General features: G+C 43.5%; 1 protein-coding gene across 6 annotated transcripts in view; it reads right to left on the bottom strand.

Annotated features, from left to right (window-relative positions):
* LOC129862340 (liprin-beta-1-like) overlaps positions 1-27,632 on the bottom strand; it is a 56,395-nt gene that overhangs the window by 13,016 nt on the left and 15,747 nt on the right. For 4 of the 6 annotated variants that reach the window (XM_055933868.1, XM_055933870.1, XM_055933869.1 and 1 more), the window contains exons 2-15: positions 18,321-18,405; positions 16,851-17,062; positions 14,291-14,380; positions 9,891-10,004; positions 9,619-9,738; positions 8,596-8,688; positions 6,908-7,025; positions 6,461-6,505; positions 5,263-5,324; positions 5,082-5,163; positions 4,591-4,736; positions 4,057-4,169; positions 3,484-3,540; positions 3,269-3,329 (exon numbers count right to left, since the gene is read on the bottom strand). In XM_055933868.1, the coding sequence (XP_055789843.1) occupies positions 3,269-3,329; positions 3,484-3,540; positions 4,057-4,169; positions 4,591-4,736; positions 5,082-5,163; positions 5,263-5,324; positions 6,461-6,505; positions 6,908-7,025; positions 8,596-8,688; positions 9,619-9,738; positions 9,891-10,004; positions 14,291-14,380; positions 16,851-17,062; positions 18,321-18,384 (1,377 nt within the window). In that variant the 5' untranslated portion in view covers positions 18,385-18,405. The remainder of the gene's footprint in view (positions 1-3,268; positions 3,330-3,483; positions 3,541-4,056; positions 4,170-4,590; positions 4,737-5,081; positions 5,164-5,262; positions 5,325-6,460; positions 6,506-6,907; positions 7,026-8,595; positions 8,689-9,618; positions 9,739-9,890; positions 10,005-14,290; positions 14,381-16,850; positions 17,063-18,320; positions 18,406-27,632) is intronic. The other 2 variants (XM_055933871.1, XM_055933874.1) reach the window with 1 other exon arrangement.

The following is a 27,632-nucleotide window of genomic DNA, read 5'->3' as shown; positions in this document are numbered from 1 at the left end:
CAAATTATTCTTCAAAATAGCCACCATCTGCTAAATCAGTGCACACAACGCCAGAACCATGTCACATCACACACACGCAGTAACAGATTGTTTTATATATGGGAAATTGGATTTGAAAATACCAGACAGTGCAGAGTTGGCTTAGTGTAAAGTCATACATTTCAATTGAATGTGATAAAAGGCAGTCAAATGCATGCAACGAAACCAAGGTGACACACACACGGATGGGAATATTTTATTTTATTTTGCTGTTCGAGAGTACTCAGATTTTATTTCAAGTACTCAAATTAATAAATATTTATTTATTTATTTTATTTGTTACATGCAATGGAATTTCTCTCTTGCGCATTTATCAATATTATTTTTTATTTAACTAGGCAAGTCAGTTAAGAACAAATTCCTATTTTCAATGACGGCCTTTTTACCTTGTCAGCTCGGGGATTTGATCCTACAACCTTTCGGTAACTAGTCCAAAGCTCTAACCACTAGGCTACTTGCCGCCCCAACAGATCGGAACAACGCCTAATTTATCGTAACCATTACAGATAACACATCCTAATTGCCCCATATACTGTATATTCAGTCAATAAAAAAAAGCAAGTGCCATTTAAGATTAATTTATTGAAACCGTAATATCAACTGGTTATATAACATTGTGGAACACAATCTTCCAAAAAGGCAGTAACCTCAGTAGTGGAGATGAGCAGAGATGGGTGGGATGGGCTGAGGGAAACTGAGGGTTGGGATGTGGAATTGGAGACAAGTGGGAGAGGAGTTGCTGGGCGGGGGATAGAATGATGGTCAAAGATTAAAAGTATAAAAAATAAAACATAATAAAAAAGTTTGAATGATACTGAAAGGCAGTGTTTTTACAGCCAATGCTGGATTGCCTGAGGCTGATGCCGTGCAGGTGTTTGTACACATGCATATACACACACACACACGCACACGCACACGCACACGCACACGCACACGCACACGCACACGCACACGCACACGCACACGCACACACACACACACACACACACACACACACACACACACACACACACACGCGCACACACACACACACACACACACACACACACACACACACACACACACACACACACACACACACACACACACACGTAAATAGTGCCAGACATGCACTCAAACATATACAGTTGGCCTTGCTGTTATGATTTTAGTTGTCCTTTGTTTATTTGCATTGTTTTCTGTTTTGTCTTTTTCTCTCTTTAGTTCATTTTCTTGGTTGTTGGTGCATTGGGGGTGGGGAATGGAATTATTTGTATTTTTTTCTGGGGGGGGGGGGGGCGACTGTGGGAGGGATCTCAGATGGTTGAGGGGTAGCTCTTGGGGAACTGTGGGGGGTAATCTTGGAGGATTCAGGTCCCCGTTTTGGCCTTGTGGGAGATCTGTCGATGTGCCCTTGAGCAGGGTGTTGACCCTGGATGCTTCTGTGTGTCGCTCTGAATGGGAGTCTGTTGGATGACTGGTGTGATGTAGTTGTTGAGCGTCTTCACTGCAAGTATATTGTATGTTTTGGATATTCAATAAAATAAAATGAAATAAATGAAGTCGTGGTGATAGCTTGTAGAAGCCTATCGCTGTACAATGGCAAAACCTTGTTTTGTTAATTTAGCAGACAAGACGTTCTTATTTCCTGTCAAGACACCCATTTTATGTTTAGGGAGTATGCATATGCTTAATGATTCTTATGAAAATACGCTCTCTGTCTTGATCAAACTAATGTTATTGCATATTTTCAGTGTGGATCCTGTCCATGTTCAGGTGGGTAATAACCTAGGCCAGGGGTATTTAACACTTATCCTACAAGGTCCAGAGCCTGCTGGTTTTCTGTTCTACCCGATAATTAATTGCAAGCACCTGGTGTCCCAGGTCTAAATCAGTCCCTGATTAGAGGGGAACAATAAAACAATGCAGTGAAACTGGCTTTGAGGTCCAGAAATGAGTTTGAGGGGCCTAGGCTAACCAATTCTAAATAGCACTAGCAGTTTGCAAAGTAGCTTAAGCAGAAAATAGACAGGACAAATTTATTCCATAACTGCAGCTCGTTTTGGAACACATATTTCCTACTTCAATCAACAAGTCCATTTTGAATGTGTGATAAAAGTCATTTGGCAAGGAATGTAGCGTGTGTATCCCATCATTTAGTTTTTATAGGCATTTACACAGAGTCTCCAAAACATTAGCAACACCTGCTCTTTCCCTGACAGACTGACCAGGTGAAAGCTATGATCTCTTATTGAGGTCACATGTTAAATCCACTTCATTCAGTGTAGATGAAGGGGAGGCGACAGGTTAAAGAAGGATTTTTAAGCCTTGAGACATGGATTGTGTACGTGTGCCATTCAGAGGGTGAATGAGCAAGACAAGATTGAAGTGCCTTTGAATGGGGTATGGCAGTTGGTGCCAGGTGCACCGGTTTGATTGTGTCAAGAACTGCAACGCTGCTGGATTTTTCATGCTCAACATTTCCCCATGTGTATCAAGAAGGACATCCAGCCAACTTGACACAACTGTGGGAAGCATTGGAGTCAAAATGTGGATGTGGAATGCTTTGAACCCCTTTATAGAGTCTATGCCCCGACGAATTGAGGCTGTTCTGAATTGAGGCTGTTCTGAGGGCAAAAGGGGGGGGCACTCAATATTATGTTTGTATACTCAGTGTGTTTCTATAGGCCTAAAAGGAGCTTGTATGCACAGTCAGCAAGCGTGTATGGAGGGAGAGGTCGGAACGGATGGGAAAGGGAATTTAGGTAAAAGAACGGTGTGATGCTTGGATTTGTTTCTTTTTTGTTGTGCCCCGCAAATGCACATGTACAAAATGGAACACGAGGGTCAAAGAAAATTTCACTTGCCACAAATCCCATTCCACCAAGTAGTTTTTACAGTATTTGAAAAAAATGTGAGCTCTCGTTAAAGATCCAGCTTTGTCATCCGTTCCAGTACACATGTCCATCCCTACACACACACTCATAAACATTAGCCTTACTGAGGATGCTAACCTTCAGGAGGCTTTCTAACAAGACGGAAGAGACAAAAAGGAAGAGACTATAAAGAATGATAAAGAGAGGATGAGCAAAAAAGTGTCTGACTGAAATTTGGAAAGAAGACCACAGAGAAAAGACTCTCCTCTGTTGGCTTTTCATCCATCACCAATGTAATCTGGCACAGATGATGAGATGGAGTGTTAGTGGTGAAATTCACTGAGGACTTTAGAATTCATCAGAAATGTCTTTACCTTTTCGCTGTTGCTGACATACAAGTTGTCCTGACTCCCTGAATTGGGGCTATCCAGGGTCCTGAAATGACAAAGATCATCACAGTGAACATTAACAACATCTGGCCAACATATGTACTGAACCGCTGACCTTTGGGAGGAAGGAATTCTGACAGAAGCTTGAAGCGTAAATCGACAGGATATGACATGCAGCTTCACACCATAGACATACTCACTGTGGAGTATCACTTGAAAGGGGGGCCTCCTGTGGCTCTTCCTGGCCCCCTGCCTCGCTGCAGGGGATAAACAGACAAGTGTTGGGATGCTAACCCGATGCTAACATGGACAAGATGCGAGCAGTCTGCTGCACGCTATACTGTATACTGGCTGTGGTCAAACCTGGGTGTGGAGGCTATAAATACTTGTCCAAGGAAGCCATTTTACTCATTCAAGCTGATTTATACACCCTCGTGAGACACATTGGACCTTGTGGTGTCGACATGTCATCGGTTATGCCGCATTTGTCATGCTAAGGGCGAGATGAGATAGCTCGCCTAGATATTGACCTTTTCCAAGGCCGGTCTCATTTCAGGAAGTAGGTCTACACCATAGCAAAAACAAAAGTTTACTAAAGTAAGAATTGGAGAAATTCAGGTGGGTCCGTTCCTGTTTGGTTCCTAGCGAAAACACCCCAGCACTGGACAGACACCAATGTTGTTCTGGAAGAAATTTGGAAATTGTCCCACAGGTTTAGACAAAGCCTGTTGTTTTGAGGATTATAGAGCATTATTATCTCTAGTTCAGCTCACCTCTCCGGTTCAGGTTGGTCCAGCTCTGGACCACTTTTTGGATCGCATGCTGACTGGACTGAAGGGCTGGGTGTGGGCGAAGACACTTCAGTAGCTCCATAGTGCATCTCCAGCTTCGCAATGAAGCAGAGGACCAAACGGGAAAGAACATTGAGTAAAGTACAACTGCCAAAAATGCCAGAGTTTACCTTTCTCGTGTCAGTGTTGTCACAATTTAGTAGATTAAGGATAACGAGCAGTAAAGATGGTGCTTGTCATAATTCAAAACAGACAACCATCCAAAGTGTCATTGCAAAGTGATATTGAATGTTATCATCCTAATTTGACAACGTGACAGTGACTCAACACCTCGTTCAAAAATGTGTAACTGGCTGTTTTCTTGGTTGGAGGACATCTGAAGGCTTTGAGGTTTTCTGAGGATGAAACATTCATTCATAGAAATATAATCTGTTCTGTGATCAGATGGCCTTGACCCATTCTAGTCAATATATTTCTATGCATGAAGCTAAGTAGTTATGACATGTCATCTTGTACCTCGTCTGGGCTTTTCCCTGCTACTTCCTCGTCTCCGGCTAGAGCGTGCTTTTCCAACTCCATGGCTACCAGGGTGGTTGTCGTTGACATCACGGAGAGGGAGCTGTCGCTGTTACTCTCGTCACTCTCGCCGTCTTGGGTTTTCTCTGGAATGGAATATGAAAGTTATTTTTATCAGGCAGATATTTATGTAGCCCGGAGAGAGAGAGTTCAGAGTTGGCCATTCTATTGGAGCCCACTGCCAGATATTTGAGGCTTTGACGTTCAAATTCTTAAAATATTTACCTCAAGAACATTTCTATCTGCTCTTACAAATCACTGCTAACATTAAACTGCATCTGACTGATCATTCACAAGGTCACTCAGCATTGTTTGTAGTTACTTCTTTGATCCTGAACAAACAAACTACAGTATGATAAGAGTGTTTCTCACCTAGAAAAAGAACATGATAATACCACATTGTTTTAGAGAGAAAACATGGTTTCTCAAACCTTTCTTCCCTTGCATTGAACTCCTGTCCTGGACCTTTTTGTAGCGCAGCAGCGACTGCCTCAACTCCTCAATTTTACGATCCTACAGGTGCAGAGGAGTCACAAAGATCAAACTTGACAAAACTAACCATCTAAGAATCATGAGATGGAGGGCAGTGGGGTCAACTGTAGTTTGCAGTACCTTCTCCTCATTGGCTGCCATCAGTGATTCCACTGCTTTTTTCATTCTCTGCACTTCCACATCTGAAGGGTAAAGAAATGGATTTTTGCCAGAGAATATACTGCTGGGTCAACTCTGGGCAAAGGTATGTCTGGGGTCCTCTGACTAACTCATCCATAGTGATCTATGGTACAACAGTACATCTATTTAGAGAGTTGTCAATATATATTAGTATCCAACAGTACCATCTAAACAGTCAGGGAGACCTCCTGAGGGACATTTTGACTTCCTATCCATGTAGTCTAACTACTTTCTAGCCTCACCGTGTAATAAGCACCACATCTAACAGTTGAGGGAACCTTGAGGTGAAGGATTTGGACTTGGTGGGTAAAACTATGTCAATGCGCTTTTCTATAGCTGTCACAAAGACATGAAGATGACAAGGATGATGGCCTGCCGATGAGGGTTAGCAGACAGCACGCTGGGTGTTGGAGAGAGCAAGTGGTGAGAGGAGAGAAGGGTAAGGAAAGGGTGAGGAGGAGAGGTCTGTGGTAAAAGGAGGTGTTGGTTAAAGGAGAAAGCAGGAAGATGGGAGCACAGACTGAACAGTGAGCGAGCGGGCATCTATACCATAACAGATGAGAGGAAGGGACGTTTTTACATGTAGACGGTCTATCATCGTATATATTTATAAATCCCTAGGGCAGTCTTAAAGGCACAATCCATAAATTCGATTTACATTGTAATCAATATGTGGTGTAGAGAGCTTTTGGGACCGTTGCAATCACAATACCAAAGAAGAGCAGGTGAATAAATTTGAACAACATATTTCTTGTTGTTGTGTATAGGTTGCGTTTTACACGTTTAAACTTCATCTAGTTGCCATGGAGGACAGAGAACTAACAGATTGCACCTTTAAGATACTTCCATTAAGTCAACTAACTTTACCATTCTTACAGTACATAAAGGCAAAAACCTTTCTGCAATACAAACCACTGATATCATCTTTTCATTCACTTAAATTTGAGTTCTAAAATATCGGTGACTGAACTGATAAAGTTATTTCACAGAGTATATACACTGTATTAAATAGCTTTCCAATGGGTTATGGACAAGCAAAGTTCAGATGGGCCATTCATGCCCATACATGCAAACAGGGGACAGATGTGCAAGAGCAAATAATAATAAATACAAGCATTGATAAAACGCATAACCTTACGTTTCTCTTTCAGCCTCAATTTAAGAGTTTCATCTGGGTGAGAGACTAAACAGGACACAGAATTACTGGCTTCAGTTTCTGAAGACTTCAGTTTCATCACGACTTCTATCAAGACTGTATTCTTTTAAATCATGTTGATTGGTTACAAAATATGACAAACTGCAATTTCAGAGACATAATATATTATAAGCATAATAATAAGACAAATGCTCATACATGCTTATAAAACATTATACCGTTCTGCTTTCAGTAAGGTGTTACCAAAATATTATCTTTGCTTAATGGAACTGGTACATGTGGGTTTCCCGGACACAGATTTAGCCGAGTCCAATGGAAAATCTCCATTGGGCAGACTTTTTAGTGTAGAACTAGGCCTAACCTGTGTCCGGACACCGGACCATTGAGTAAAGACACAGACAGAAAGTCAACTGCAGCCCATGATCTCACCTCTGTCTCCACTGTCCATTCCAACCGGTGTGATGCCTCTGAACCCAGTCTCGCCGTGTAACCTCCTCAGCTCTCCGTCCCTTCCCTCCAGATGCCTCCTCAGCATTGCCAGCTCCTCCTGCTCAACACACAACAGTTAGTCAGCGACATCCTCAGAAAAAAACACTGGTTGCATTCCAGGCCACCTACACTGTAGACGTACTGCAGCATTGCATCAACAAATGGTTGTGTGCCACGTCATCGACTGCGCAGTCAATCAAGAGAATGGTCGTGTTCTCCTGCTTTGACGTTGCATTGGATCAAACAATGGTTGTGTGCCATGTCATCGACTGTGCCGTCAGTCACCAGATTGCTATAACATATGTGGTTAGCTGATATAAAATACCTATCCAGGGGTTGTAAATTCTGGCATGCATCAGCAACACCTGGGCAGAGGAACGCACCCAATAACTATGGTGTGGTTAACCGATATGTTAACCACTTATCCAGGTGTTGTGAGATCTGGCAGGCTTCTGCAATGTAGTCAGCCAGGAACATGGCCACTGACTTAACGCCCCCTCTCCCACCACCATCCTTACCAAACACCCCCCATCACAAACAAACCACAACACAAACATTCAGATGCTGACTTGACAGGCAGAGACAATGATACACACACACCCAGAACAGGTGTGACTAAGGGAGGAGGTGGGGATTTGGGGGTCAGTGCGGGGGTCTGGGGTGGTTGATGTCTCATCAAGTGTTGGAGGAGCCATTTTACATGGCAGTGTCATAATAGCCTTGCCGCAGGCCTGTTTGTGCCGTCTTGCCAAATCCATTGACCACAGGTGTTGGCAAAACAACACAAACAGATCTGGGACCAGGCTAGTGTCAAAATGTCATGGGATAGAACATCGAGCATTAATTATTTCAAAACTAAACAGAGAAAGTACATTTCATCCATAAGAAAGAGGGAGGGAGGAAAAAACAGACTTCTAAAAGAGGTCACAAAAGCCCAAAATGAAGACATACCTGTGGTTTACATTAAATATGCTATATGCTTAAATTAGTGTCTTGTGGATGTCGCCTAAAGGAAGTGGTGTATTTCAGGATATGTTTAAATTTGTATGTATAAGTGCTTAGCTTTCTGCACCAAAGAAAGCACATAAATTTAACCATTTGGATAATTAGATTGTTTTCTATGATAAGTCAGTTGAGTTCTGCTAACACACCCTTAATCTTGGCTAGAAATATGTAAAAACAAAAAAAACTGAACACCACACAAAAACAAGGCCAAAAGCCCATATCAGACGGCAACACGCAGAAACCCTGGGAGAAGCCGACCTTCAGGGCCTGCAGTTTGTTTTCCTTCCTCTGTTTCTCATACTGCATCTGGCCCACTTTGATTTTCAGGCTAGAAACCTTGGCCATTAATGACTAGTAGCGGTGGAGAAAGAGGTAAGCCAAGGAAAGAGAGAGAAAAAGACAGATGTTATATAAAAGAAAAGACAGCAAAAGGGGGAGGAGAAGGGGATACTCAAGATTTGAAAAATAGCAAAAGAAAGAAGAGAGGATATGTGTAAAGAAGAAATAGGCTATCGGGAAAAGTTCTCCTTCTGGAGGTAGATTTCTTTTCGCAGAATGAATCATTCATGCTTACATATTGCAGTGTAGGTAGGCCTGTTCCACAGGACCACATGATAACTCACCTTAGTGGATTTCAGTTTCTTCTCATACTGTAGTCTTTCACTCTCCATCTCGGTCACTCTGTACCTCAGTTCATTCATCTCCAGAACCATGTCCTGATAGGGGAGAGAAAGACCGCATTACCCACAGTGTACTGGGGAAGGAGGGAAGCTGCATACAACATGCTTGTTCAATCAGAGAATTTCTCAAAGTCTAAAAGGAGTCCTAGAACAGTCACCTCGATGGCTTGATAAACCATATAGTAAGATTGCTTGTTCCTCATGCGCTACTTAAGATATGTCAAAACTTGGCCAGGGTTTTCATTTTATCAAAATAAATATTTTGAACCCTGAAGGCAGCAGCTTAGCTGTCGACTTATTAGACTTATCACATCGAAGCGATTCGAGTGTGCAGCTATGCTTTTTCTTATCAAAAGAAGCCTATACAGAGAATTTTCTCCCACATACTCCAAGGCCAACTACTGATCCCCACGGAGACCTTATCAAGTGATGAGGGACTACTTTCCAGGGACAGTAGAAATCCCAGAGCTGTTCTGCTTTGCTCCGAACTGCCTTGTAAACAAGATATGAACAACCTTTTTGGTCTTTGTTGGCAACCATACAACCAGAGGTAAGCCAAATCTTCACATTTCCCCATTATCAAAACCCTAATGCCAGACATTTATGTGTAAGAGCAACTCATGCATATCTTCAAACAAGGCACAATTCCAGTGCCCCTGGCCATGGTAACTGGCATTCTCTTGGCAGTGAACGATTTCTTTACTTGCCCCAACACACTGCGGGTTTGAACACATGATGACATAAGCCTCCCCTCCCCACACAGTTTTCAGGCAGCAAGAAAGGGTGTGTGTGTGTGCGTGTGTGCGTGTGTGTGTGTGTGTGTGTGTGTGTGTGTGTGTGTGTGTGTGTGTGTGTGTGTGTGTGTGTGTGTGTGTGTGTGTGTGTGTGTGTGTGTGAAAGAGCGAGAGGTAGAGAGAAATACTGCAAGAAGAATTAATTCAAAAGCAGAGGCCTCCCATTCCATACCTCATTGTCGCTGAAGTCAAAGTGCAGTCTGTCCTTCTCAAATGAGTTCAGCTTCAGGTTGGACACCTCAGCCAGCAGGTCCTGTTTCTGAGTCTCTAGAGCCGTTCTGCACAGGAGTTCCTGCGAAACCACAAAACACAGACTAAATATAGACAACACACACACACGCACAGAGCTTGCCTTGATTGCTTGGTTTTGCTGTTCAGCAGTGGTGACAATAATATAACTTCAACAGAGCCCCATGTTCAGGGGCCGTTCTCCTCCAAACTGACCTGTTGCAGCATCTCCTCAGTGGCGTTCAGTTTCTCCCGGTGTTCTTCCAAACACATGTCCAAGTCCCTTATCTTCTCCCCCTGCGCCTCCACCTGGTCTGTCAACACACTCACCTGCACAGGAACACATGGGTAAGACTAAGTTGCTCTTATACCTGTGTAGTAAGACAGTAATTACAATATTAACATAAACATTATTATGGTGCATAGTAATGGAGTTGAGTTACGACACCAAGTTCATTAAAGCCTGGTCCCAGATATGTGTATGTGCTGTATAGCCAATTCCTCAAATTTTATTGGTCACATACACATGGTTAGCAGATGTTAATGTGAGTGTCGTGAAAAGCTTGTGCTTCTAGTTCTGACCGTGCCGTAATAACTAAAAAGTAATCTAACAACTTAACTTCCGGCGCCGACAAAGATGGCCGCCTCGCTTCGCGTTCCTCATCAGCCAGCAGCATACCACCCTGCATACCACTACAGGCTTGCTTCTGAAGCTAAGCAGGGTTGGTCCTGGTCAGTCCCTGGATGGGAGACCAGATGCTGCTGGAAGTGGTGTTGGAGGGCCAGTAGGAGGCACTCTTTCCTCTGGTCTAAAAAATATCCCAATGCCCCAGGGCAGTGATTGGGGACACTGCCCTGTGTAGGGTGCCGTCTTTCGGATGGGACGTTAAACGGGTGTCCTGACTCTCTGAGGTCATTAAAGATCCCATGGCACTTATCGTAAGAGTAGGGGTGTTAACCCCGGTGTCCTGGCTAAATTCCCAATCTGGCCCTCAAACCATCATGGTCACCTAATAATCCCCAGTTTACAATTGGCTCATTCATCCCCCTCCTCTCCCCTGTAACTATTCCCCAGGTCGTTGCTGCAAATGAGAACGTGTTCTCAGTCAACTTACCTGGTAAAATAATGGTAAAATAAACAAATAAATAAATAAATAGGAAACTACGTAGAATTTTGTTTTTTTACATGCTATTTCTTACATTGGTACCCCAGGTAATCTTAGTTTTTTTTTTTACATACAGTCAGGAGGAAGTACTGAATATAAGAGCAACGTCAACTCACTATCATTACGACCAGGAATTCGACTTTCCCGAAGCGGATCCTGTGTTTTGCCTTCCACCCAGGACAATGGATCTGATTCCAGCCGGCGACCCTAAACAACGTCGCCGTAAAAGGGTCAGACGAAGCGGTCTTCTGGTCAGGCTTCGGAGACGGGCACATCGCGCACCACTCCCGAGCATACTACTCGCCAATGTCCAGTCTCTTGACAACAAGGTTGATGAAATCCGAGCAAGGGTAGCGTTCCAGAGAGACATAAGAGACTAACGTTCTTTGCTTCACAGAAACACGGCTCACGAGACACGCTATCGGAGTCGGTACGGCCAGCTGGTTTCTTCTCCATCGCGCCGACAGAAACAAACATCTTTCTGGTAAGAAGAGGAGCAGGGGGGTATGCCTTATGATTAACGAGACGTGGTGTGATCATAACAACATACAGGTACTCAAGTCCTTCTGTTCACCTGCCTTAGAATTCCTCACAATCAAATGTCGACCGCATTATCTACCAAGAGAATTCTCTTCGATTATAATCACAGCCGCATATATTCCCCCCCCCCCAAGCAGACACATCGATGGCCCTGAACAAACTTTAATTGACTCTACGTAAACTGGAAACCACATATCCTGAGGCTGATTCCTTGTAGCTGGTGATTTTAACAAGCCTAATCTGAAAACAAGACTCCCTAAATTCTATCAGCATATCGATTGTGCTACCAGGGCTGGTAAAACCCTAGATCATTGTTATTCTAACTTCCGCGTCGCATATAAGGCCCTCCCCCGCCCTCCTTTTGGAAGAGCTGACCACGACTCCATTTTGTTGCTCCCAGCCTATAGACGGAGAATAAAACAGGAAGCTCCCGCGCTCAGGTCTGTTCAACGCTGGTCCGACCAATCTGATTCCACGCTTCAAGATTGCTTCGATCACGTGGATTGGGATATGTTCCGCATTGCGTCCAACAACAACATTGACAAATACGCTGAGTCGGTGAGCGAGTTCATTAGAAAGTGCATCGGCGACAGAATACCCACAGCAACGATTAAAACATTTCCAAACCAGAAACCGTGGATTGATGGCAGCATTCGCGCAAAACTAAAAGCGCGAACCACTGCTTTTAACGAGGGCAAGGTGACCGGAAACATGACAGAATACAAACAGTGTAGCTCTTCCCTCCGTAAGGCAATCAAACAAGCTAAGCGTCAGTATAGAGACAAAGTAGAGTCGCAATTCAATGGCTCATACACAAGAGGTATTTGGCAGGTTCTACAGTCAATCTCGGATTACAAAAAGAAAACCAGCCCCGTCGCGGACCAGGATGTCTTGCTCCCAGACAGACTAAACAACTTCTTTGCTCGCTTTGAGGACAATACAATGCCACTGACATGGCCCGCTACCAAAACCTGCGGATTCTCCTTCACTGCAGCCGACGTGAGTAAAACATTTAAACGTGTTACATCTCGCAAGGCTGCTGGCCCAGACGGCATCCACAGCCGCGTCCTCAGATCATGCGCAGACCAGCTGGCTGGTGTGTTTACGGACATATTCAATCAATCCTTATCCCAGTCTGCTGTTCCCACATGCTTCAAGAGGGCTACCATTGTTCCTGTTCCCAAGAAAGCTAATGAGGCTAAACAACTACCATCCTGTAGCACTGACTTCGGTCATCATCAAGTGCTTTGAGAGACTAGTCAAGGACCATATCACCTCCACCCTACTTGACACCCTAGACCCACTCCAATTTGCTTACCGCCCCAATAGGTCCACAGATGGCGCAATTGCAACCGCACTGCTCTTACCCATCTGGACAAGAGGAATACCTATGTGAGAATGCTGTTCATCGACTACAGCTCAGCATTTAACACCATAGTACCCTCCAAACTCGTCATCAAGCTCGAGACCATGGGTCTCGACCCCACCCTGTGCAACTGGGTACTGGACTTCCCGACGGGCCACCCACAGGTGGGGAGGGTAGGTAACATCTCCACCCCGCTGAACCTCAACACTGGGGCCCCGCAAGGGTACGTTCTGAGCCCTCTCCTGTACTCTCTGTTCACCTACGACTGCGTGGCCATGCACGCCTCCAACTCAATCATCAAGTTTGCAGACAACACTACAGTGGTAGGCTTGATTACCAACAATGACGAGACGGCCTACAGGGAGGAGGTGTGGGCCCTCGGAGTGTGGTGTCAGGGAAATAACCTCACACTCAACATCAACAAAACAAAGGAGATGACCGTGGACTTCAAGAAACAGCAGAGGTTGCACCCCCCTATCCACATCGACGGGACAGTAGTGGAGAGGGTAATAAGTTAAGTTCCTCGGCGTACACATCACGGACAAACTGAAATGGGCAAACTACCTGCCCTCCAGGACACCTACACCACCCGATGTCACAGGAAGGCCATAAAGATCATCAAGGACAACAACCACCCGAGCCACTGCCCACGCAGTCGTGGGTGAACAGAGAGTACAGGAGAGGGCTCAGAACGTACCCTTGTGGGGCCCCAGTGTTGAGGTTCAGCGGGGTGGAGATGTTACCTACCCTCCCCACCTGTGGGTGGCCCGTCAGGAAGTCCAGTACCCAGTTGCACAGGGTGGGGTCGAGACCCATGGTCTCGAGCTTGATGACGAGTTGAGGGTACTATGGTGTTAAATGCTGAGCTGTAATCGATGAACAGCATTCTTACATAGGTTCCTCTTGTCCAGATGGGTTAGGGCAGTGTGCAGTGTGGTTGCGATTGTGTCGTCTGTGGACCTATTGGGGCGATAAGCAAATTGGAGTGGGTCTAGGGTGTCAGGTAGGGTGGAGGTGATATGATCCTCGACTAGTCTTTCAAAGCACTTCATGATGACGGAAGTGAGTTCTACGGGGCGATAGTCGTTTAGCTCAGTTACCTTAGCTTTCTTGGGAACAGGAACAATGGTGGCCCTTTTGAAGCATGTGGGAACAGCAGACTGGGATAAGGATTGATTGAATATGTCCATAAACACACCAGCCATCTGGTCTGCGCATGCTCTGAGGACGCGGCTAGGGATGCTGTCTGGGCCGGCAGCCTTGCGAGGGTTAACACGTTTAAATGTTTTACTCACGTTGGTTGCGGTGAAGGAGAGCCCGCAGGTTTTGGTAGCAGGTTAGGAGGTTATGGTCATTGTCATGCCAAACATTTTTGTAAGTTGGCTATTATAAGCACAATCAGTTCTGGGACAAAGCTAAGTTCATTACAAAAATAGGTAATTTACTGACAATTAATTTTGTTGTAACGCCCTTAAATGAGCCATTTAGGCTGCCTGGGTAAGATGGATACTAGCTATGACATGTTGTTGTGTACTGTACACTACCTGAAGCACCAGGGATTCCTTGTCACCCTCCAGCCGAGACAGTCTCTCCTGGTAGAGGTCCCCACCCATGGAGATGTGGTGACCATTGGACTGCAGGCGGGCACAGACAAGACAACATGAAGAGTCAGTGAAAGAGTGGCACTTGGGATTGGTCTGTGAGTATTAACATACATCCTCCAATAGTATTTTGTGATAGACTGTAAAACATAAATGTTCATCAAGTTATGAGTAGCTGGACAGCGTGGACACAAGAGGTGGTTTTGTGTTCTGAGATGAAGCCTCTATTACACTGGTAAAGCTTTACGACATGCTCAGTGCTTAATGTGTCAAGATCAAGTCAGATCAAGCTAAAGATCGATGCTGTGGCACCATTTGTCACTGAGGTACACTGGAGTATATCCTAGGGTGAACACTGGAGGTACACTGGAGTATGTCCTAGGGTGAACACTGGAGGTACACTGGAGTATGTCCTAGGGTGAACACTGGAGGTACACTGGAGTATGTCCTAGGGTGAACACTGAGGTACACTGGAGTATGTCCTAGGGTGAACACTGAGGTACACTGGAGTATGTCCTAGGGTGAACACTGAGGTACACTGGAGTATGTCCTAGGGTGAACACTGAGGTACACTGGAGTATGTCCTAGGGTGAACACTGAGGTACACTGGAGTTTGTCCTAGGGTAAACACTGAGGTACACTGGAGTTTGTCCTAGGGTGAACACTGAGGTACACTGGAGTTTGTCCTAGGGTGAACACTGAGGTACACTGGAGTTTGTCCTAGGGTGAACACGGCATATTTGAAGTGCCTTAAACACGGACAATTATCAGACAACATATCGCACAAGAGTCTTTCGAGTGACAGCTTTGTGTGATTGATGTTGCATTTGCCCTTTCCTTTGCCTGCAACACCTTAAATGGTCGAAGAGACTAGTGTACACACAGAGTGTGTTTCAGCAGAGAGTTACTGGTGTACACACAGGCTCTGGCATTTCCCTGGCCCAGATCCTAGATCCCAGTGGTCTCTGCAGCAAGCAGTTGGTTCCCACCACATCAATGGTTTGTTTCTCACAGCGGTCTGTCACAAACCCTGGCTTTTAGCTTATTGACTACACCATACCCTAAGAGTTCAGCGAGATGTTTGCTTTGTAACCACCGAGGACCTGTTCGTGGACATTGGAGACTCATATTAGAGGTGTTCTTCTAACATTCAAAGCGAGGACAGGCTGAAGAACTGCGAACAAGATGATCAATGGCCAGATGGGCTTCACATAGTTAGTTTGAACTCAGTGTTCCAGAAACATATCTGCTGTAAAACAGAATGGAACGGAGAGCACACACAGAGAGCAAAATATATAGGCTTAATCATTCATATACTATTAGTCGGCACAAAGAATCAACGTTTTTACCAGTTAAGCTTTGAAAAGGGTATGCTGGCTGGTTGCTCTACAGCAAGATCCTCTAGCTGCCCAATGGAGCTTCAACCCCAACCAACATTTCCCCTCACCAATATTTAGAGGGTTTATATATTACTACTCTGCTGCTAAAACTAACCAGGAAATGTCTCTGATAATGTATCCCCTCATACCATACTTCTCCTTTCACCCTCATACCATACTTCTCCTTTCACCCTCATACTTCTCCTTTCACCCTCATACTTCTCCTTTCACCCTCATACTTCTCCTTTCACCCTCATACTTCTCCTTTCACCCTCATACTTCTCCTTTCACCCTCATACTTCTCCTTTCACCCTCATACTTCTCCTTTCACCCTCATACCATACTTCTCCTTTCACCCTCATACCATACTTCTCCTTTCACCCTCATACCATACTTCTCCTTTCACCCTCATACCATACTTCTCCTTTCACCCTCATACCATACTTCTCCTTTCACCCTCATACCATACTTCTCCTTTCACCCTCATACCATACTTCTCCTTTCACCCTCATACCATACTTCTCCTTTCACCCTCATACCATTCTTCCCATTTAAACAGCAGTAGAGCTCTTCAACGTACCATCCCAGATTCCCCACCAGACATGTTGTTTTTGTAGTGACACAGGAGGGAATAACAGGAGGGACACCACAACAGAGGTCCCCTTTGTGGATCTAACCTTATCACACCGTAAATCACCACAGCAACAGCAAGCCTATATTTACACATTCCGTGACATGTCTGGACAAACACCAGCCGTAACTCGACACCGCTGTGGAGACTAATGTGATGAGGGATGTCATCGGAGCTGAACATGAACTTTAAATGAATGCAACAGTCGTCTCCCATGTCGGTTTACAGTACATCTGACATTCTCTTAGTCCTCTCATCAGAGATGTGTGTCTATCCCTAGTCACTAGATATGACAAAGGATTTCATACACATGGCTTTGAGAAGGTGCTAGATAAAGTACATTTTAGCACCAGCGAAAGCAGGAAGACTTTGCAGTCCACACACTGTGATACAGTACATTCAACCACAGAGATGTATCATCAACATCATGGGTGGATGCATCTGAAACAGCACCATATTCCTTATATAGTGCACTACTTTTGACTGGTCTCACCATCAGGTGTCCCTGCTGCAGCCAGTCCACCAGGCTGTCTGCGGTGGCGTCAGGGATCTGGCAGCGCAGGCCCTCCCTCTCCTCTGTGTCCATCAGCTCCAGTACGCCCCGGAGGTCCTCCAGCAGGTTCAGCGCCCGCAGGCTGCCCATGAAGGGAGAGGTGGGCGACTGGCAGTCAAACAGCCCGTTGGAGTAGTCCATAGCCTTAGAGCCTGGGGGGGGGAAACACTCAATTAAACAGTTTCCATACATTAAAGATGGAGAAATATGCTCTATTTGCAGTTAGCCTCCCCATGAAAGAAGTTCAGTCATTTATAAGGTCTATTAAATGGTATAACTTCATCAAATGACTATGTTGTATTTTAGCCCAAGAAAGAGGACAGTCTGTGCAATGTTTAATAGGTTCACAACAGCCCTGCATTTCTAGAGTAGAGTGAAAACAACGCTCGGTTATACCATTACGTCACTGCTCCTCATTACAGGAACTAGCCGACACGACAAGTGAGGAAATCTAGCTCATTTACACACAAGACTCTACAGGGAAACACAGCTACAGGCCAGAGAAAGAGTGGGATAGCGAAAGAGAGACAGAAAGAGACAGAAAGAGAAAGAGAGAACAAGAGAGAAAGAGCTTGAATGAGGACAGAAGAAAGGCTAGAGTTACTTGGGAAACAGACATGTGATCGGACAGTTAACTGAAATGTCAGGCCTATAATTAACCCAATGCTGAAAATAAGATTAGCCTTAAAGCTTGTCTATGCTGACTCTGTGCATTAACATTACTGTACTAATACAGCCATACTGAAGTACTGAGATGGGCTTGCAGTTCTGAAATGGGCTTCACATTTATCCCCATCAGCTACAGTACTACATTTAACTGCCACATGTTGAATTCATCTATCAAACCACAATGGGAAATGTCCACTTCTTGAAGAACTTTAGGGAATGGCCTGCCATAACAGTTCTTGCCTAAAAACATGATCATCAAAAACAGTTAACATTAGGGATAGAGACATGACGGGATAGTACTTGCTCAAACTAGCCTGAGAGTGTGATCATCACAATGATCTGGTATTCACAGTTAATTAGTCAGTCTAAAAATGTTCTTCTGCCTCTTGAAATGTGTGTGCAGAGCTACACTGGTTGGGCCGGGTATGACCATTAATCCTTCAGTGAGCATTGAGAAAGGCATATTGTACTGTAAATGAATTTCTGTTTGTATCAAGTGTCTCAGAGGAAGAGTGCTGCTCTAGGATCAGCTCTCCGCCCCTGTCGATATAATCTTATTCATTATGATCCAAAAGGCAAAACTGATCCCGAATCAGCACTCCTACTCAGACTCTTTGTTAACACAGTCCCAGGTCTAACTATCCAACTCCGATAGTGTTGCGCCAGTGAATGTGATGCTGAGAGATCAGTCCTTGTTCTTCAGCATGCCAACGCAGCAGTGACAGAGACAGATATTCATACCTGCGATTATCCCATCCATCTGCTCCAAGGCTGCTGCCAACATGTCACTGGCATCAGACATCATCTTCAACACTCAGTGGGCACCCTGGGAGAAAGAAAAGGGACAATGAACCATTAAGCTGTATTTAATTAAGGGATAGAAGTTTTTCCTGACCCACTAGGGTTAGGCAATACATGCCACTTATTATTGACTTCACATCAGGTTGGTGGCACCTTAATTGGGGAGAAAGGGCTCATGGTAATGACTGGAGTGGAGTCAGTGGAATGGAATCAAATACAATAACCATATGGTTTCCAGGTGTTTGATGCCATTCCATTTGAGCCGTTCTTCCCTCAGCAGCCTCCACTGACTGACTAACTTTGCAGTGAGTGCATACATTTTTTGTATGTGATCCCTGTGGGATGGAACCCATGACGGTGGCATTGCTAGTGCCATGCTCTTACCAACTGAGCCGTGGTCTGGAAAAACTGCTGGCCATAGGTATAGGCTTGTAGGTCTACTTACACCTTATTACTTAGATGTAATCTCCACATCACTAGAGCAAGAGCTTTTAAGAGATTTTGAAGTCATGAATAAAAAATAAAAAAAGAATAAATACATTTAAAAAACTAACTATGGAGTCTGAAAAGGTAGGAAGTGAGGGGAGGAAATTCCTGCTAAGAAATATGCAACACTTTCTTATCGTCAGTCGGCTCAGTGTTTCACAGGAAAATATAATTACTGGGTTTCTGACACAAAAGCCATTCTAAGAGATTGCTAAGAACCAGAATGCGCAAGGACATAAAAAAAAAACATGGCTAGGTTTTGGCTATTTTTATTTAACTAGGCAAGTCAGTTAAGAACAAATTATTATTTACAATAATGACCTACCAAAAGGCCTCCTGCGTGGATGGGGGCTGAAAAAAATCAAATAAAAATAGTAATATATATATATATACACTGCTCAAAAAAATAAAGGGAACACTTAAACAACACAATGTAACTCCAAGTCAATCACACTTCTGTGAAATCAAACTGTCCACTTAGGAAGCAACACTGATTGACAATAAATGTCACATGCTGTTGTGCAAATGGATTAGACAAAAGGTGGAAATTATAGGCAATTAGCAAGACACCCCCAAAAAAGGAGTGATTCTACAGGTGGTGACCACAGACCCCTTCTCAGTTCCTATGCTTCCTGGCTGATGTTTTGGTCACTTTTGAATGCTGGCGGTGCTCTCACTCTAGTGGTAGCATGAGACGGAGTCTACAACCCACACAAGTGGCTCAGGTAGTGCAGTTCATCCAGGATGGCACATCAATGCGAGCTGTGGCAAAAAGGTTTGCTGTGTCTGTCAGCGTTGTGTCCAGAGCATGGAGGCGCTACCAGGAGACAGGCCAGTACATCAGGAGACGTGGAGGAGGCCGTAGGAGGGCAACAACCCAGCAGCAGGACCGCTACCTCCGCCTTTGTGCAAGGAGGTGCACTGCCAGAGCCCTGCAAAATGACCTCCAGAAGGCCTCCTCCACGTCTCCTGATGTACTGGCCTGTCTCCTGGTAGCGCCTCCATGCTCTGGACACTACGCTGACAGACACAGCAAACCTTTTTGCCACAGCTCGCATTGATGTGCCATCCTGGATGAACTGCACTACCTGAGCCACTTGTGTGGGTTGTAGACTCCGTCTCATGCTACCACTAGAGTGAGAGCACCGCCAGCATTCAAAAGTGACCAAAACATCAGCCAGGAAGCATAGGAACTGAGAAGTGATCTGTGGTCACCACCTGTAGAATCACTCCTTTTTTGGGGGTGTCTTGCTAATTGCCTATAATTTCCACCTTTTGCACAACAGCATGTGACATTTATTGTCAATCAGTGTTGCTTCCAAAGTGGACAGTTTGATTTCACAGAAATGTGATTGACTTGGAGTTACATTGTGTTGTTTAAGTGTTCCCTTTATTTTTTTGAGCAGTATATATATATAAATAAATAAATAAATATGAGAGAGAGAGAGAGAGAGAGAGAGAGAGAGAGAGAGAGAGAGAGAGAGAGAGAGAGAGAGAGAGAGAGAGAGAGAGAGAGAGAGAGAGAGAGAGAGAGAGAGAGAGAGAGAGAGAGAGAGAGAGAGAGAGAGAGATATATATATATATATATATATATATATATATATATATCACAACAAGCGAGACACCACAACACTACATAGAGACTTAAGACAACATAGCATGGTAGCAACACCAAATGACAACATGGTAGCAACAAGAAGAATACCATTAGAACTTAAAAGGATTCCTCTTAGTCATACATGGCTGCTGACAACATAGCCGGTCATGAAAACACATGGTTGGGTAGAATAGTTTTCACTAAGTAGACAATAACTGTTGAGGAGACAGAAATATGCAAGTGTAGACTTGCAGTTAATAACGTCATATCATGGAGGAGACGTGACAAACGGAGCATCATCATCATCTTAGAGAAATGTCATTCATAGATCTGTATTCTGTAAATAGTCTGTATTTCACATGGACTTGTCTCCACAACACCGTAAAAGTCAGTCATCATAAATAAGCTACAGTACCACAGTGGCTCTGTGTGTGTATACAAGGGAAGCAAAACAAGGAACTGAAAATAATAAAAGTATAAAGAAAATAAGTGCAGGGCATTCTGGACCAGAATCATGTTGTAAAAATGATGTTGTGCATAGTTAATGTTACTCTTTTGGAAAATACAAATAGCCAGACATCTTTGGATTTAGTAGTATCAAACATCTGAACAACTTTTGAGCAGCCATGTAGTAAATCCAGAGCAGTCTTAAAACAAAGCCACAGCAGCAGCTCCCGACTGTACACCTCAATAAGGAGCTGTGTTGATAAACCTGTCATTTCAAAATGTATCCACCCAGAACTTAGGCCCGGCCTGCTCAAAGGCAATGGGAATGGATGCATGACATTAGAAAATAGCCTCTCAAATAACACGTTTCAGTCCTATTATATTATACATTTGGCTGTTAAATCAGTTTGGCCAGAAAGAAAAGTGTAAGAAAAGTGTAAGAAGTACTCCGGGTTAAATTTGACTGCACATAATAACCATTAGTACTAGAGAGTGTTTTCTACAGGTGCGTAAGTTTAAGAATCATAACGCATTAAAAATCAAAAATAAACATGCACACAGTTTTGGCTGCAGCCATGAAAGACCGTAAGATGAGGAGGATTTAGCAAAACATGAAAGTGTTGTGATACAACATCAGAAGTAACAACTTTTCTACCTACTCTGGCACTGCTTCTTTTAAAACATTTGAACCTGAACGTGTTTTTAATACATGGCAGCCGAATGGGGTTCAAATGAACATCCAAACGAGAAATACAATCTCCTTCTTGTGCTTGAGGTAAAATGTTGGCCAATGTTAAGCCCTTCCTGTGTTCCCTAGGTTACCCTGTCAGGCGTGGGTCATTGGACACACATTTAGAATAATAATTAAGCCATTTACCCCACTTATTGGCACAGTGAGTGAGCCACCGCTATGGACACTGGACACTTTGTTTTGGAGACCAGCGAGGAAACATCTTCTGGGGCCTAGCTTGGAGAAAGGCCCAAAAAGCACAGCAAGGCCATTCTCTCAGTCTAGCTTCCTGATCAAAAGGCTGCGCACACACACACAGAGAGACTCTTCATCACTGTAACAATACAGGCCTTTTCTATGCCAAAACTACATTCTCAGAGAATTTATGTTTTGAGCTACAATGGTCTTGCATGAGTACGACACTGCTTTACAATTTGAGTCCATAAGGTTCGGCCTGCTTCTCAGACAATCATCACGGTCAATTTAGGCAGCCCCCCGCACTGCTCTGATTCAGAGGGGTTGGGTTAAATGCGGAAGACACATTTCAGTTGAATGCATTCAGTTGTAAAACTGACTAGGTATCCCCCTTTCCCTTCCCACTGACCCACTCACACAGTGCAGAGTTCTCCATGGTATGGGCCAAGGTAAACTCCACTCCTGAGAGCTTTCCTTCACTGGCTACTGACTAACTTCCTGGGGGGAGGACCCCAATGTGATAGGGCGTAACACTGTTCTACTTTTTTATGGAAACCACCCAGCCACCTACCACTGTCATTTCAGCATTCCTGTGGTCAATGAATGCATCAGGATTTTCCCTGCTTACAGTGTTGAAAATGCTGTTGAAAACACCTACATCATACAACGTTGTTTTATCGTTATCAGATGATTTATGAGTAATTCATATCTTCAGCAAATTGTGGTGTGTAAATTGGAGATTTTGTTGAGATGATTTAGGCTGCAGTAGCTAACAACCAAAAACCTCTGCCTAGGTTTTTGAGAGAAGGCCTGAAATGAACTTCACACTAACATAACGAGCTGTGTTAAGTAAATTAGTATTTAGCTGCCATTTCCAAAAGAGCACAAAAATGTGTGCTTTGCTAACCCCCAAAAAGGTCTCCATACATAATTTGGGGCTAATCAGCCATTTTAAAGTCATTAACAGGATTTCTGTTAAACACTTTCAAGAGTTGCCGTTCTAACAACCTTTAATCTTTTCTCTCTCCCAGAAATGTAATTTCAGAGTTCCTGGTAAATCTTTATTTAGTAACTTTCAGTCGTTTTTCTAAATAGTTTGGATTTGTATCAGGCCATTGGTTGAAGTCATTTCAAAAGGTACAAATATTCCAAAACTCATGACCAAAAATAGAACTAGCCTAGTCATGTCACCAAGACAATGAACATCAGTGACACAAAACTGTCATAAAGCACAACAAAAGTCAGTCGCTTTTCTTTCTAAAAAATTGCATCTTTACTGATGTAAGCTGCAAAACGTTCAACGCTTTAAAGTTTACAGAGAGATTGGAGATTGAAACAGACTTGTCTCACGGCAAAAATCAGCTAAAAAAAAGTATTTTATTTAGTCTTTTCACTTGTTAGACAGCCACAGTAGACTGCACTTGACTCAGCAAAATACAAAAAAAAAGACCACGAACTCTTCAAGGTGAAGGGAAATATGCTATTAGGCCCCATTCTCACTACGAGATATGAAGGAAGGAGAGTGAGGAGCGGGTTGGTGAAAGAGATATCTACTTTTCAAATCACATTACATCCTTGCCTTTCGTTGTCTGGCAATGCGACATTCTTGGTCCGCAGCTCAAATTTACCGTAAATATCAAAGTAACCAGTAAGCACAAACTATTCAACAATGACAAACTTTTCCTCTTAAACATATTACACTTAAGAAATAAGGCACATCGAAGGGCTGTTCTTAAGCACGTGCAATGCGGAGTGCCTGGACACAGCTCTTAGCCGTGGTATATTATCCATATACAGTACCAAAAACCCGAAGTGCCTTATTGCTATTACAAACTGGTTACCAATGTAACTAGAATAGTACAAATAAAATGTTTTATCATACCCATGGTATACGGTCTGATATACCACGGCATTCAGCCAATCAGCATTCAGGGCTCGAACCACCAAGTTTATAATTAAGCAATAAGGCACGGAGGGGTGTGGTATATGGCCAATATACCACGGCTAAGGGCTGTTCTTATGTGCAACGCAGGGTGCCTGGATACAGCCCTTAGCATTGGTATATTGGACATATACCACAAACCGCGAGGTGCCTTATTGCTGTTATAAAAAGTGGTTAACAATGTAATTAGAGCAGTAAAAATAAATATTTTGTCATTCCCATGGTATACGGTCTGATATACCACAGCTGTCAGCCATTCAGCATTCAGTGCCTGAACAACCCAGTTTATAATATTGAATAATGCAACCAAACCATATTACACTCTTGAATAATGCAAGACATTGTAGCTTCAAGACAAAAGCACAGAGTGGCCAAGAGCAATTCTTCAAGTAAAGTTAGCCTACCAAAAATGAATGATTAACCCACTCTTACGAAAATAAAAGTACAGTAGGTCTACCTTTAAAAAATGAAGCCTGGTTTGTTTTATCAATATCATGCAAATCTTAACATGTGGTAAAAGCAAATTGCAACTGAAAAAGTGAATTCAATGCAACAAGTTGTTTTATATGGAAGACCTACTGCCCCTTTAAGAGCTAGAATTTATTTTGTACCCCGTTGTGATTTTCACCAAAAAATGTTGCCTTCTCACACTATTTAAATCCCACAATCGAATTAACAGTTAATGAAGCGCTCTTAGCCTATGAATTACTTATAGCAAACAAATAATCTGAACTACAAACTCCACACATACAGTTGAAGTCGGAAGTTTACATACACCTAAGCCAAATTCATTTGAACTCAGTTTTTCACAATTCCTGACATGTAATCCAAGTAAATATTCCCTGTTTTAGGTCAGTTAGGATCACCACTTTATTTTAAGAACGTGAAATGTCAGAATAATAGTAGAGAGAATGATTTATTTCAGCTTTTATTTCTTTCATCACATTCCCAGTGGGTCAGAAGTTTACATGCACTCAATTAGTATTTGGTAGCGTTGCCTTTAAATTGTTTAACTTGGGTCAAACGTTTTGGGTAGCCTTCCACAAGCTTCCCACAGTAAATTGGGTGAATTTTGGCCCATTCCTCCTGACAGAGCTGGTGTAATTGAGTCAGGTTTGTAGGCGTCCTTGCTCACACACTTTCAGTTCTGCCCACAAATTTTATATAGCATTGAGGTCAGGGCTTTGTGATGGCCACTCAAATACCTTGACCTTGTTATCTTTAAGTCTTTTTCCACAACTTTGGACGTGTGCTTGGGATCATTGTCCAGTTGGAAGACCCATTTGCAACCAAGCTTAAACTTCCTGACTGATGTCTTGAGATGTTGCTTCAATATCTCCACAATTTTCTTTGCTCATGATGCCATCTATTTTGTGAAGTGCACCAGTCCCTCTTGCAGCAAAGCACCCCCAAAACATGCTGCTGCCATTCCCGTGCTTCATGGTTGGGATGGTGTTCTTCGGCTCTCAAGCCTCCCCCTTTTTCCTCCAAACATAACGATGGTCACGATGGTCAAACAGTCCTATTTTTGTTTCATCAGACCAGAGGACATTTCTCCAAAAAGTATGATCTTTGTCCCCATGTGCAGTTGCAAAACGTAGTTTTGCTTTTTTATGACGGTTTTGGAGCAGTGGCTTCGGAGCAGTAGTCTTTCAGGTTATGTCAATATAGGACTCGTTTAACTGTGGATATAGATACTTTTGTACCCGTTTCCTCCAGCATCTTCACAAGGTCCTTTGCTGTTGTTCTGGGATTGATTTGCACTTTTCGCACCAAAGTATGTTCATCTCTAGGAGACAGAACGCGTCTCCTACCTGAGCGGTATGACGGCTGCGTGGTCCCATGGTGTTTATACTTGCGTACTATTGTTTGTACAGATGAACGTGGTACCTTCAGGCGTCTGGAAATTGCTCCCAAGGATGAACCAGACTTTTAGAGGACAACAATTTTTTTCCTGAAGTCTTGGCTGATTTCTTTTGATTTTCCCATGATGCCAAGCAAAGAGGCACTGAGTTTGAAGGTAGGCCTTGAAATATATCTACAAGTACACCTCCAATTGACGCAAACGATGTTAATTAGCCTATCAGAAGCTTCTAAAGCCATGACGTAATTTTCTGGAATTTCCCAAGCTGTTTAAAGGCACAGTCAACTTAGTGTATGTAAACTTCTGACCCACTGGAATTGTGATACAGTGAATTATAAGTTAAATAATCTGTCTAAACAATTGCTGGAAAAATTACTTGTGTCATGCACAAAGTAGATGTGCTAACCGACTTGCCAAAACTATAGTTTGTTAACAAGACATTTGTGGAGTGGTTGAAAAACTAGTCAATGACTCCAACCTAAGTGTAAGTAATCTTTCGACTTCAACTGTATATTAACATTTTTTGTGCATCATTGACAATCGCTAATCAATATCCAAAAACAGCACACGTATTTTTCTGTGAACCTGCACATCACCCCTCTTTTGTGGCACCAATGTTGAGGGTTTATGGCAAGGGAAACAGTGTTGCAGTAGTCTAGTGTGACTCCTGCATTGCTTCTACACCTGAATTGCTTGCTGTTTGGGGTTTTAGGCTGGGTTTCTGTACAGCACTTCGAGATATTAGCTGATGTACGAAGGGCTATATAAAATAAACTTGATTTGATTTCTTTACACTGCACAAAAAATGAAGGGAACCGCACTGAGTCCACAAAAACTGGCTGAAAGGGACCAAGTTTGAAAACACCCTTGGTGATAGCTGGGTTCTCAACACTGCACTGGAGAATCCATTGGAAAAACAGAGTGAGGACGATTTACAGCAAGGCTATGATCTACTAAGCCACAACATCACAAAGCCAACCCCCCCTCCCCCACCCCACCAAAACCCTATATTCAGCACATCTCTGGAGACAAATAGTGGCATGCCTGCCTGGCTCACACCTGCCAAACACTTGGGCCCTCACACTTCAAACAGACAGGCATCTCCACAACAGATGTGCTCACTGCTCTTAAGTTCTGCCCACTTGTCATCCACTTTAAGTTCACAGGTTTAGGAATCATTTCTGAACACTTTTAGCTGAGCTGTTTGGACATTGTATCAGCCTTCAAGGCCTCCATGCATTCAACGTGTTAGTGCTGTGTACGCAACGGCTCGACAACTAACAAAGCATGCTTAATTAGACCACAGTGCTCAGCCCTGGTCTTGGAATGCCTCCATTGTCTCGCCGTATGTAAACACAGAGCTTACTCCAGCTGAGCATGGCTGGCCTTGAATAGTGGTAGGGTGCTTACTCTGCAGGTATGTTCCACTGATCGCTCATAAACAACTGTTTGCAGCCAGCATTTACAACACAGTGAAAAGCCAGCCCCGGGTTCAAATACTGTTTAAATAATTACAAAAACTTCAGCTGGGATGGATAGAGCTTGCCTGGTACAATGGAACCAATGGAAGTCACACAAATGCAAACACAGGCCATCTGGCAGGCTAAAGCAAACACTGAACATATGTGAACCCAGGTCTGCTGAAAACACATTGTGTTACAGCGTCTGTTGATTCACAAGGATAATCACAAGTAGGTTTGGGCAATATCCAGATTTTCATAACGTCATAATACAATTTCTGTACCATACCGGGGCATGCGGTACTATTTCAAAATAATTTTAAAAATCATATACACTGAGTGTACAAAACATGAAGAAATCCTTCCTAATATTGAGTTGAGCTGTTCATTGACTACAGCTCAGTGTTAAACATTAGTGTGCCCCCAAGCTCATCACTAAGTTTAACACGGAACCCAAACCGGCTACGTGCGTGCGCCGTCGTGCATTAATGTATTTTGTCCCCCTACACCAAATACGACAACGACACGCAG

Source organism: Salvelinus fontinalis, chromosome 9, assembly GCF_029448725.1.
Source record: "Salvelinus fontinalis isolate EN_2023a chromosome 9, ASM2944872v1, whole genome shotgun sequence".
Classification (NCBI taxonomy): Eukaryota; Metazoa; Chordata; class Actinopteri; order Salmoniformes; family Salmonidae; genus Salvelinus; species Salvelinus fontinalis.
The sequence above is the reverse complement of the archived record's forward strand: the minus strand, read 5'-3'. Positions and strand labels throughout refer to the sequence as shown.